Below are 11,839 nucleotides of genomic sequence, written 5' to 3'. Positions count from 1 at the left end.
TTTAGTTTGCTTCACATGAAGATTGCATCACTCAAGGTAGGCTTTCTATAGAGGGAGGTGTGTCTCAGCATTATTAAAGCAGACGGGAAGCCAGGGCCTAGTGAGTGAGAAGTATGAATTCTAGGCCAGCACTCACCACGTGGCTGTATCTCACCCCATTTTTCTTTTGGACAGGATCATGTTCAGTTGCCCAGTCAGCCTTAAATTTGCAATCTTCCTGTCTCTGCCTCCCAGGTGCTAGGATTACAGGCTGCACCACCAGGCTCAGCTCCTTCCTCCCTCCCTTTACTCTCTCTCTAGAGACAGCATCCAGAGTCATGAAGAGAGCCTGTCTGTCTTGCGGTCCAGCAATGAGTTTATGCACTACGCAGTGAACGTAGCTCTGCAGAAGGTCCAGCAGCTAATACGAAGAGGGCACGTGAGTGGTCCTGATGGCCAAAACCCAGACAGGATCTTCCAGAACCTCTGTGACATAACTCGGTAAGCCGCTCTCACCTGCAGACTGGGAGCTTGTGTGTTGTGGATTCTGCAAGACAGGAAATTCGGGAGAGACGATCGGGCGTGTGTCAGGAGTGAAAGCGGAGCATCTCATAGTGAGGCTTTTTTCTCTTCTGTTTTGTGTGGCTTCTTTGTCTCATATAAAATCTCACTGCATTCTCAGGAGCGAAAAGGGTATATTATTGCATAGTGACTGAATTGTGCATAAAGTAAGCATGACATTCCTAACTGTACACACACTTGACAGCAGATTAAACACTTACAAGAGATAAATGGCGCCTGTACTGCAGCACCTGGCTAAGAAAGCAGTCATAGTGAACGGCCTTACAGAGCACATGGCCATCGAGAATAAGGTGATGGACAGACTGTTACATCCCTGTTGTACATTGAATACTTCTTAGCTATAAATACAGAATAGGGGCTGGAGATGTAGCTTACTTAAGAAAGCTTGTCCAGCAGGCGTGGGACCCTGGGTTTGCACTCCAGCAGTACGTAAAGCCAGGTGCGGTGGCACAAACCTGTAATCCCAGCCCTAGGAGGGTCAGAACTTAGCCACACAGCAAGTGTGAGAGACAAGCCTGGCTGGGGCTGGAGACGGCTCTGAGGTTAAGACTGTTCTTCCCGATGACCCAGTTCTATTTCCAGCACCCATTTGAACACAGTGGTTCAAAACCGACAGTAACTCAGTCCCAGGGGATCTGATACCTTCTGCAGGCATTGCACACACGTGGCCCTCAGACATGCATGCTTACGAAAGCATTTATACACGTAAAATTTAAAAAGGAAAAAAAAATTTAAGAGATAATCCTGGGTAATAAGGTCCTGTTTAACAATAAAAACAAAAGAATACCATCTATCAATATTTGCAGCAAGAGGTGAACCTGAAAGACATGCTGGATCACGAAGGCTCTAGCCTTCTGCTCAATGATAGCACTTGCATAGGGTTACTTGTAAAATGCATAATTGTGGGAAAAGAAATGAGGCCGGTAGTTGCTTGTAAATCAAGGAGGAGAGTTGACTATCAGGGAGGCATAGAAACACCTCAGTGGTGAGGCAGTTTTATAGCTGTAAGTTTCTGAAACTTCACAGAACCTTTGTTTACACAGGATAAAGTGTACTATATCTAGATTGACATTAATGGTTCGTGTTGACAACTTTCCCAATCTTTAGGGTCTTACTGTGGAGATACACGTCTATTCCTACCTCTGTGGAAGAGTCAGGAAGGAAAGAGAAAGGAAAGAGCATCTCACTGCTGTGCTTGGAGGGTTTGCAGAAGACATTCAGCGCTGTGCAACAGTTCTATCAGCCCAGGATCCAGCAGTTTCTCAGGGCTCTGGGTAGGTATTACAGGGTCATAAATAACTTGCTTTGGTTTCTCTATAACCAGACCCTTTGAGTCTACCCGTTCACCTACCAGAGAATGCCTAAGAAGGGCCCTAGAGCTGCTGAGAGTGGATTCAGGGCCTGAGAAGGATACTAGGAAGGCTGAGGGTGACATCTACTGGATCCAGGATCTGAGAAGGGCCCTGGGGCTGCTGAGGGTGACATCTAGTGGATTCAGGATCTGCGCTTAACTGCAAATGGTGACAGCATTAAGAAAGCCGGGCATGGTGAGGCAGGCCTTTAACAGTACTTGGGAGTCAGAGGCAGGTGGATCTCTGTGAGTTTGAAGCCAGCCTGGTCTTCATAGTGACTTCTAGGACAAGCAAGAGCTACATAATAAAGGAGGCCCTGTCTCAGTCCCCACAAAAAGAAAGTGAAATTTAAAAACATTTAAATCAGCCTCCAGACTTTTTTTTTTTTTTTTTAATTCTAAAATTTTAGCTATCCCTAGGCGTGATGACTCAGACCTGTAATCCCAGTACTTGGAAGCTAAGTTAGGATCACAAGTTCGAGGCCAGACACAGCTCATATTGAATATCTGGACTGTGAAACCTAGTCTCAAAATAATATAATTCTAAATATTAGTTCCCTCCAAAGTTGGCGCGTGGTGGTACATGCATAAAAAACCTAGCACTCAAGGGGGAAAGGCAGGAAGAGAACCACAAATTTGAGCCTGCATAATAATTTCTAGGGTAGCAGAGGCTACAGAGTGAGACCCTACCAAAACCAAGTGTGTGTGTATTACGTCTGTTGTTTTTTAAATAATTTTTATTTGTATTTTATGTACACTGATATTCTCCCTGCCTGTATGTCTGTGTGAGGGTGTCAGATTCCTTGAACAGGAGTTATAGACAGTTATTAGCTGCCATATGGGTGCTGGGACTTGACCCCAGGCCCTCTGGAAGAGCAGCCAGCACTCCCAACCACTGAGCCATCTCTCCAGCCTCTATATATATATAATTAAACAAAAAGTGCCTGGGCCTGGAGAGGTGGCTCAACAGTTAAGAACACTTGCTGCTTTTCCAGAGGACGTGGATTTGATTTCCCGTACTCTCATGGTGGCTCACAGCTGTCTGTTAACTCCAGTTCCAAGGGGATCTGATGCCCTCTTCTAGCCTCTACAGTTACGTGGGTACTGCATATACATGGTGCACAGATACACATGCAGGCTAAATACCCATACACATAAAATTAAAATAAAGGAAAAATTCTATGTAATAAGAGGCCGTTTGTTCCCAGCTGCCCAGCCCTGAAATAACCACACAGAAACTGTATTAATTAAATCACTGCTTGGCCCATTAGCTCTAGCTTCTTATTGGCTAACTCTTACATCTTAATTTAACCCATTTCTATTCATCTTTGTATTGCCACGTGGTTTACTGGGTATAGTTCCATTTGGTGTCTGTCTCTGGCAGGGTTATATGGCTTCTCCTGACTCTGCCTTCTTTCTCCCAGCATTCAGTTTAGTTTTCCCCACCTAGCTCTGTTCTGCCCAGCTATAGGTCCAAAGCAGTTTCTTTATTCATTAACCAATAAAAGCAACACAGACAGAAGGACCTCCCACACTAATTCTAAGTAAACAGAGGACTGAGAACACAGCCTAGTTGGCAGAGCGCTTGCCTAGCACATATGAGGACCTAGGTTCAATCCCTAGTACCAGAGTGCGGGGTTGTTGGTGTGGGGGCCGAAGAAGAGCTGTTATCTCAGCATTCAGGAAGCCGAGACGGGGATTACAGGTTCAGGGCTTACATAGGACGTTCCAGGCTGGGTTGGGTTATTACTTTGACCTTGTCTCAACAAAAACAAAACAAAAACCTAAGTCAGTTTGAAAAAAGATAGGATTCTTTCCATTTCCAGATGTCACAAGCACAGAAGAAGAGGGAGAAGAAGCAGGTGTCACTGTCACTCAGAGAGCTACGTTCCAGATCCGGCAATTTCAGGTGAGAAGCTTGGGGAAGCGGTTGTGTTAGCCTCTTCCAGGAGGAATCATACAGGAAGTAACAGGCGGCCCTTAGATGTTGGGACAGCTCCAGTGAGGATCCAGGAGGCAGAACTCGGGGCCTCTGAGAATCCTTTTTAAGATAACAGAGAAAGAAGCCAACTCTCAGGGCAGGTTTTTTTGGTTTGATTATATGGTATAATTTGGCCTTGTCCACGGATATCTGGACTGGAAAACAGAAGCCTGTGATGTTTCTTACCTGTAACTTTCCAAGTACCAGTGTGTTCCATGGCCAGGGTTTCTGTAGAAGGAGCAGTGGGCTGCGTTCCGCCGCCCAGCTCCTGCACGGCTAGCTTATGCCCCGAAATAATTACACTGAAACTGTATTCTTTTAAACACTGCTTGGCCCATTAGTTTTAACTATTGGCTAGCTCTTACATATTGATCTAACCTATTTCTAATATTGTGTGTAGCACCACAAGCTGGCTTACCAGGAAAGATCTTAACCTGCATCTGTCTGGAGTGGGAGAATCATGGCGACTGCCTGACTCGGCTTCTTTCTCCCAGAATTCTGTTCAGTCTACTCCGCCTACCTAATTTTCTGTCCTATCACAGGCCAAGCAGTTTCTTTATTAACCAATGAAAGCAACAGATTAGAAAGAAGTCACTCCCACATCATGTTTCTTTAACAGATGATGGTTAACGTTCCTGCTGTGTCCCAGGACTTCTTGTTGCTGGAACACTGACAGGAACAGAAGAGGTAAAGCTCCTGTAGGGAGCTCCACTGTAGTCAGGAAGACTGCTGAACGGGTACTTGAATCAGACTGATTCCACGGTCAGCTGAGTTTGGGGCCTGGTCTAGCCTTAAGGTCAGAGGCTGAACACCAGCTCCAAGCAGATGAGAACCACCAGAAACTAGTTTGTACCCCTGTGTACTGCAGGGAGTAAGACAAGAGCCGGCCCTGGTTTTCAAGAGAACGCTCAGTCTATAGTTGAAACAGAAAACTGCTGCTCACTCCAGGTTTCCTTCCCGATTTTTATCCCCTTGGGATTACATAGCTTTGAATCCTTCTGTTCCAGCCGTGATGCTTTCTGGGTAGATGTCTCTTCTCTGGTACAAAATGCCTACTCCCATCTGTGTGCATCTATTCTTTTGCAGAGGTCCCTGTTGAACTTGCTGAGCAGTGAAGAGGAAGATTTTAACAGCAAGGAGGCCTTGCTGCTCATCGCGATTCTCTCCACCTTGTCCAGGCTGCTGGAGCCCTCCTCTGCTCAGGTAGCAACCGTGTTGTTGAGTCCCTGTTAGGGCCCCTCTAAGGCAAGAACCATGTCATCATAAAAGCATACAGCTAGGGCTGAGGCTGTGACTGCTCCGTAGGGCCCGTGCTTACCGGTACACAGCCCTCTGTCTGGTCCCCAGACACAAATCTGGTGTGACGGCGGCGCATGCCTGTCACAAAGGAAGACCGTACACTCAGGGCTATCCTTGGCTACATAGCAAGTTTGAGGCCAGCTTACTTCAAAAAAAAAAAAAAATCAAACAGAAGTATCCCTCTAACTGTGCTTTTGAAGGAGCTATAGAGTGTGTCTTTTCCTATACATTGTTTCTGTCAGAGCACATACAGCCAGAGACGGTCAAGAGCATACTGGTTTTGTTTGTTTCGTTGACTCTAAACACTGTTTATATCAGACAGGTTTGTCTTTGGTGGCCTCAGCCTTTTTAGCACGGTTGGTTCTTTCTCAGTCCTGTGCTTCCTGTTGTTTCTACCTTTTCTGAAATGACAGAGCTTTAATTGTAAAGGTAGCTGAAGTTCAGCGTTTGGATTTCGTAGGACCAAGTAAAGTGTGAGGAGAATTTAGCAAATGATATGCCATGAGTGTGACCACAATCCCAAAGTAGAAATACCTGCAGAGATGGATTATATGTATATATGTGTTAGGTGTGTATACATATAGATTGCCCATCCAAATGAGCATTCACGCATAAAAAGAATGAGAGAAGGACCGTTTTGGTGGGTCTCTTCAACAGTAGTATCTCCACAGGGCAGTAAAGGATGCCATAGGAGCCAGCAATCCATCCATATCTACCCCTCCTGTTGAAGCTCTAGGGGCCAAGGCTTGTCATGTGGGCTCTTGCCACCAGGAACTGCTGTTCCCTGAGAGATTGTCACCTATGGTGGGGGTGGGGGGGGGAGGCGTTTGAGAATTGGAGGGCAGAGGCTAATGTCCTAGATCCAGGTTAGCCTGGGAAAAGTTCCCTGTCTCCTCCTCCCCAGCTACAGTTCACCCATACTGAAACAGCTTCATTTGTTCATACCTCATTTGTTTTGTATAGAGAGGGGAAAAAAAAAAAAACTGGGAAAGGAACAGAATTGTATGGTTGGGGGAGTTTGAGAAAAAATGAGTTTTGGGAAGACCGATGGATGGAAAATATTTAATAGGAAAAAAGAAGACAGGGTCTGACTTTGTAGCCCTGGCTGGCCTAGAAATCAGTGTGTAGATTGAGCTGGCCTTCAACTCACCGAGATCTGCCTGCTTCTGCCTCCCAAGTGCCACCATACCCAGCACCGTTTTATTTAACAACTGAAGGTCTTTTGTTTAGTTTATGCAGATGTTATCCTGGACGTCTAAGATTTGCAAGGAATACAGCCTGGGTGAGTTTCCTGTCTCCCTTCCTGACGGCTTTCTACAGAACCATCATCACCAAAACCTTTACAGCGTCACAAGCTGGCCAGTCTGCAAAAGCCATAACAATGAGTGATTCACACTTCCTTCCCTTCCTGCTCCTAGAGGATGCCTCATTTTGTAAGAGTTTGATGAGCCTCTTCTTCAGCCTGCATGTCTTACATAAGAGTCCTGTCACCCTGCTTCGTGACTTGTCCCAGGATATCCATGGGCAGCTGGGAGACATAGACCAGGTAGCACAGCAAGTATAGTGTGGCATCCTGTGTGGGGAGTGAGGTCAAGGCACTGGTCTTAGGTCTTGCCTCTCCCTTTCCAGGATATAGAGATAGAGAAGACAAACCACTTTGCAGTAGTGAATCTGAGAACAGCTGCCCCCACTGTCTGCGTGAGTGCTGATGTGATCTGTGGCAAACAGCCCTTGCCGTCCCTTCCGCCCAGCTCCATCCACCTAAAGAGTGCTACAGTGGCTTCTGTCCTCGGGCCTGGAGGGTCCCTGTGGGCGCTGCGCTTGCTATTGCCCCAGCAATGTGAACCATGCCACACGCTCTTTTCCTTCCACAGTTACTCGTTCTGAGTCAGGCCGAGAAAGTCCTAGAAGAAGTGGACTGGTTAATCGCCAAGATTAAGGGCTCAGTGAACCAAGAAACCCTATCTGCTGAAGTGACTCCAGGTGGGGATTGTAATAAGGTGGAGCCCTTAAACTGGTTTTCCTGAGGTGGTTTGCTTTAATTCTCCTTTACTGTTAAGGAGGAGACTGAACCGCATCAATTTCGTTCCTCTTCAGAAGCTGCCTCTTCTCAAGCAGTCCCGTCAAGTCCTCTCATGGAGAAAGCCATCATCATGCAGCTGGGGACCCTGGTTACATTCTTCCATGAGCTGGTGCAGACGGCCCTGCCGTCAGGCAGCTGCGTGGACACTTTACTAAAGGACCTGTCCAAAATCTACAGCACCCTAACAGCGTTTGTCAAATACGTGAGTTTTTGGAAGATAATCTGGCCCGCCCTACCTTCTGTGCCCGCCGGCCAGGTGCAGAGTGCCTCAGAACACAGCTCTTGCCACACCGTTGGCACAGTTTCATTTTCATTCGATCAGTAGTTAGTGGGGTTCTCCCCAAGTCAGGGGAGACGTACTTTAAGTCAGCATTGTCTGGCATGATGGATTTCACCTCTGGTGGGAATGACCATACCCATTTCGGGTCCTCAGTGAATCCAGGTGATGGGAACTGCTTAGTTTATGCTCTGTTAGTGATCTAGACTAAGTACCTAGGCATAGACGACACAGCCCTCTCTAGAACGTGCACTGCTGTTGTGCTCCAGCTGCTAAGCTACTGTGATGGAGACCCCGGGAGCCTGTCTTCTTTACTAGCAACTTAAGATTTACTTCCTAGCTGTAAGAACTCTGCCTGAAGGAGTCTTAAAGCATTGAGCTGGCCAAGTCGAAGCAAACCTATTGTTGCCTGTTGTCTGGGAAGTTTGTGTGCTCAAAGAAGGGAAGGGAAGCTGTGTGTCTGGCCAGGCTATGCATATTCCCTTTCCTCTGTAGTCAGAGCAATGAGACATGCTCCATGGCTGATGGGTAATCTAGGAACTCTTTGTTAGTGTCTGCAGGTGTGTCAGAGCTCCAGAGGAATTCCCAACACTGTGGAAAAGTTGGTGAGTTGAGAGCAGCTTTCCTAAGGGTGGGGGAATAGTTCATTGCTACAGTCACACCCGTATCCTTTTCCTTTCTAAGGGTGGGGGAATAGTTCATTGCTACAGTCACACCCGTATCCTTCTCCTTTCTAAGGGTGGGGGAATAGTTCATTGCTATAGTCACACTCATATCCTTCTCCTTTGATACAGGTGAAGCTGTCCGGCTCTCATCTGACGCCCTTGTGTTACTCCTTCATTTCTTATGTACAAGTAAGTGATCTGGAGGCAAGAAAGGACTTAATGGAGGGCTGGCGCGATGAGTCAGTCCTGGTCTTTTTCTCTTAATGCTTGCAGGTGTGTCCTCTCAAACTTCAGATACTTTCTTGTGGATGCCATTCCTTCAAATCTTTTATCTTCATAGGATATATACATCCACTCTTAAACTCAGATTTTGAATCCCCTCCATCTTCAGTTTTGCTTTTGAGACAGTCCTCCTGTGTAGTGCAGACTGGCCTTGAACTTGAGATCCACCTGCTTCCGCTGTCATACCTAGCTTCTTCCTCTCCCTCTTTTGAGACAGGATCTTACTTTGTAGCCCTGGCTAGCCTGGCACTCGCTATATAGATGAAGCCTTGAACTCATAAAGGATCCTCCTGCCCCTGCCTCCCAAGTGCTGGGATTAAAGGCATGTGCCACTGTGCCTTTATCATTCTATCATTCTTCATGTTTATATAGCCACAGAGATTTCATAAAGCATCCTTAGACTGAGATACCTCCGAAAGGGGATCCTAGAATCATGTTCCCTCTCTCAAGAGTCATGTTGGATCACTGGCATTTTAAAAGTTCTGAGAGTTCCAACTGTATGTTTAATAGTGTTCTTCAAACAATTAACAGTCAGGTAACATGACTGGGCAGGATAGAGCTAGAAATACAGTTGTCAGACTCTCATCAACCTCCTTTACTATACTCCAAGTCCTGTTTTTTTATTAGGATAGCTACCACCTAGCCCTTACCTATTATCCTTCTATGCATCAGCTTCTGCCTTCAATATACTCTATATTAGAGGGGTTGTCTGAATGGCTGAAAACAGACAGCTAGTAAAGGACTGAGACTTTAACCCCAGCTAGTTTGACTCTACAGCAGGAGGTCAGCACATTTTCTATAGTAGAGGGCCAAATAGTGGCCCTTTCATGCCCACAGCTCTTTTCTGGTTTGAGTACATAAATGTTATTCCAAACAGGTGGACTAGCTCTGCCTCATGGTTTGCCAGCCTCCTGCTCTAGAATCCTTCACTATTGATTGACCTGGGAATTATAAAGATGCATTTTGTGTGCACTCACTGCCGACCTTGATTGCAATAAAAACCCTTAGCGTTCTGCTCTCAACTATGTGCAAACTAAGGATGTTTCTGTCTCAGATTTAGTTATCCTGGCTGTGAGATTTGGTCTTGTTCTAGTCAGCAGTTATGGGCAGTGCACAGGGTTTACTTGTAGTCTCTACAGGATGCCCTTGGATACAAACCTGGAAAGATGACTCAATTCCCGTGTGGTCAGGTGAAGTCTATCCACAGCTGCTTTCCTTTTCCTTTCCTTAATAAGGGCCTCACACTCTACCCCATTTTCCAGGATTTTAACTTTCTCATACCAAGTACCTCTGAAATCTTTCAGATCATAGCATGGGGCTCTACCTGCCTGTCTCTCTTGTTTCCTGTGCTTCTAGGGCACTGTTTCACTGACTCTGGGTGGTTTGTCCATCTCCCCTCACTTAGGTCTTGATTTTCTTTTGTCCTGTTAGTACTTCATCGTTGACTGTTGTTTCAGGCAGGGTTTTATTTATTGTGTAGCTCTGGCTTTCTTGGAACTATGTAGACCAGACTGGCCTCATTCAAGATCCCTCTGCCTCTTGAGTGCCAGGACTAAAGGTGTGCACCATGACCAGGTTCCTCCTTTCTGTCCAGGAGCCTTACACACTAATCTACAACTCAGGAAGTGTCCCTGTGACCCTTTACACGCTTCCTAAGCATGGTAACTATACTGTACTAAGATTACCTCTAAGAAGACTTACTGTATCTGTATAGCCTTTTAGACAGCTGCCCGGCAGGAAAGCGCCTGTTCCTGCTACCACCTTGACAGTGTCCATTTTAACTGTTTAAATGTGTGCTAGCTGAATACAATGGCTATCCTGCCCTCAAATTCTACATGGTACCTCCAAGAGCACACCCCAGAGGAAGACATCCAGGAGCTGGATTGCATCAATATTTCTGTTCCCCAGATACAGCCTGTAGTCTAGGAATTTGGAGAATGAGACAATGTTTCTGTTTCTTTAGAATAAGAGGAACAACAACCCAAAGCGCACAGAGAAGGAGAAGGCTGCAGCGGGCACAATCATGGTAAGCTGCTTACCTGGCTGTTCAGACGCAGGGGGCCTTATTGTTGGACAAAAATTGTGTAAGAGGTACCCTCTAAAGAGTCCTAAGAATTACCCAGGCGGTAGTGGCAATGCCAGATCTGAGTTCAAGGATAGCCAGGGCTATACAGAGGTACCCTGTCTTGGGGGGGGGGGATATCTAAGAATTGGTGAATGCAGGAAAGCTACTGTACTTTAGGAAATGTGGCTGTAACCGTTCCTTTTAGGATCTAGAAAGGCCCAGGTACAGGCAGGCCTGTCCTCACCACAGTTATTAAAGGGAAATACTAAATACTGAAACTAATGTCGAGAAGACCACTAAGTAAGTTACCGTGTATATCGGTACAGGAAACACGGGGCAGGTCTCGATATGCAGCTGGAAAGCTGCCTCTGAGGATTTAAAAGTGGGATGGTGGCACATGCTGTGATCCCAGGATTCAGGAGGAGGAAGCCTGAGTGACAGGATCCTCATTTGAGGGAACAAGCCCAGCAATGCAAGCGTACTCCCCAGTCAGAAAGTGGGTTTCAAGAATGTAAGTCTGAGGAACACTAGAGAAAAACTTCAAAAGCTATTGAACTTGAAATATAAATTTAAATGTCCTTTTGCCCTTAGGCTAAAGTTCTTCGTGAAACCAAGCCAATCCCTAACCTTGTGTTTGCCATTGAGCAGTATGAAAAGTTTCTGATCCATCTATCAAAAAAGTCCAAGGTAAAAACATGACCACTCCTTTCCTGTTGAAGGCCAAGGTGGGCAGCAACACAGTGCTGGTCACTTCTGACCTGATGGACTCAAGGTCTTCCAGGTACACACTGGGGTGTGTTGAGCTGTCCCTGAGTAAGTGCCTGTCTGCCCCAGGTAAACTTGATGCAGCACATGAAACTAAGTACTTCTCGGGACTTCAAGATCAAAGGCAACATTCTCGACATGGTTCTTCGAGAGGATGAGGAAGATGAAAGTGAAGAGGTCAGTGCCTACTTTTCATACATATTTCTAGGAAAAGTGGCAAACTGCCCTGCCCTAGGTCCTGTTTCTACAGCATTCTGGCTGGCTTTTACACCCTCCCTAGAGTCTCCACTTCATTATCTGAACCCACTGTTTCCTTCCTTGCCTTTGGAAGGGTTCTGTCTTAGGTTTGTTTGAAGCTAGAAGTAACATCAGTAGCCTGAACCCATTCAAATTGCAAGTTTATGTAAAATAACCTGGATTTCTGGCTTAGCAGAAAAGTTGATCCTGAATTCTTTACATCTCTCCCAGCTCCGTCTCCTTAGAAAGGTCACATGGAGCGCTGTTGCGCTT

General features: G+C 46.1%; 1 protein-coding gene across 7 annotated transcripts in view; it reads left to right on the top strand.

Moving 5' to 3' along the window:
* Positions 1-11,839, top strand: part of Fanci (FA complementation group I) — a 50,783-nt gene that overhangs the window by 38,626 nt on the left and 318 nt on the right. For 2 of the 7 annotated variants that reach the window (XM_041638589.1, XM_041638670.1), the window contains exons 24-38: positions 301-480; positions 1,669-1,835; positions 3,739-3,821; positions 4,980-5,096; positions 6,423-6,474; positions 6,611-6,741; positions 6,822-6,890; positions 7,067-7,175; positions 7,290-7,477; positions 8,104-8,157; positions 8,347-8,406; positions 10,463-10,525; positions 11,156-11,251; positions 11,399-11,506; positions 11,661-11,783. In XM_041638589.1, coding sequence (XP_041494523.1) covers positions 301-480; positions 1,669-1,835; positions 3,739-3,821; positions 4,980-5,096; positions 6,423-6,474; positions 6,611-6,741; positions 6,822-6,890; positions 7,067-7,175; positions 7,290-7,477; positions 8,104-8,157; positions 8,347-8,406; positions 10,463-10,525; positions 11,156-11,251; positions 11,399-11,506; positions 11,661-11,741 — 1,558 coding nt within the window. In that variant the 3' untranslated portion in view covers positions 11,742-11,783. Of the gene's footprint in view, positions 1-300; positions 481-1,668; positions 1,836-3,738; positions 3,822-4,979; positions 5,097-6,422; positions 6,475-6,610; positions 6,742-6,821; positions 6,891-7,066; positions 7,176-7,289; positions 7,478-8,103; positions 8,158-8,346; positions 8,407-10,462; positions 10,526-11,155; positions 11,252-11,398; positions 11,507-11,660; positions 11,784-11,839 lie in introns of those variants that run through there. The other 5 variants (XM_041638801.1, XM_041638750.1, XM_041638871.1 and 2 more) reach the window with 5 other exon arrangements.

Source organism: Microtus oregoni, unplaced genomic scaffold (genome assembly GCF_018167655.1).
Source record: "Microtus oregoni isolate MIOR12 unplaced genomic scaffold, Mior012 000000F_ref0000247, whole genome shotgun sequence".
In the NCBI taxonomy this organism is placed as follows: domain Eukaryota; kingdom Metazoa; phylum Chordata; class Mammalia; order Rodentia; family Cricetidae; genus Microtus; species Microtus oregoni.
The sequence above is the reverse complement of the archived record's forward strand: the minus strand, read 5'-3'. Positions and strand labels throughout refer to the sequence as shown.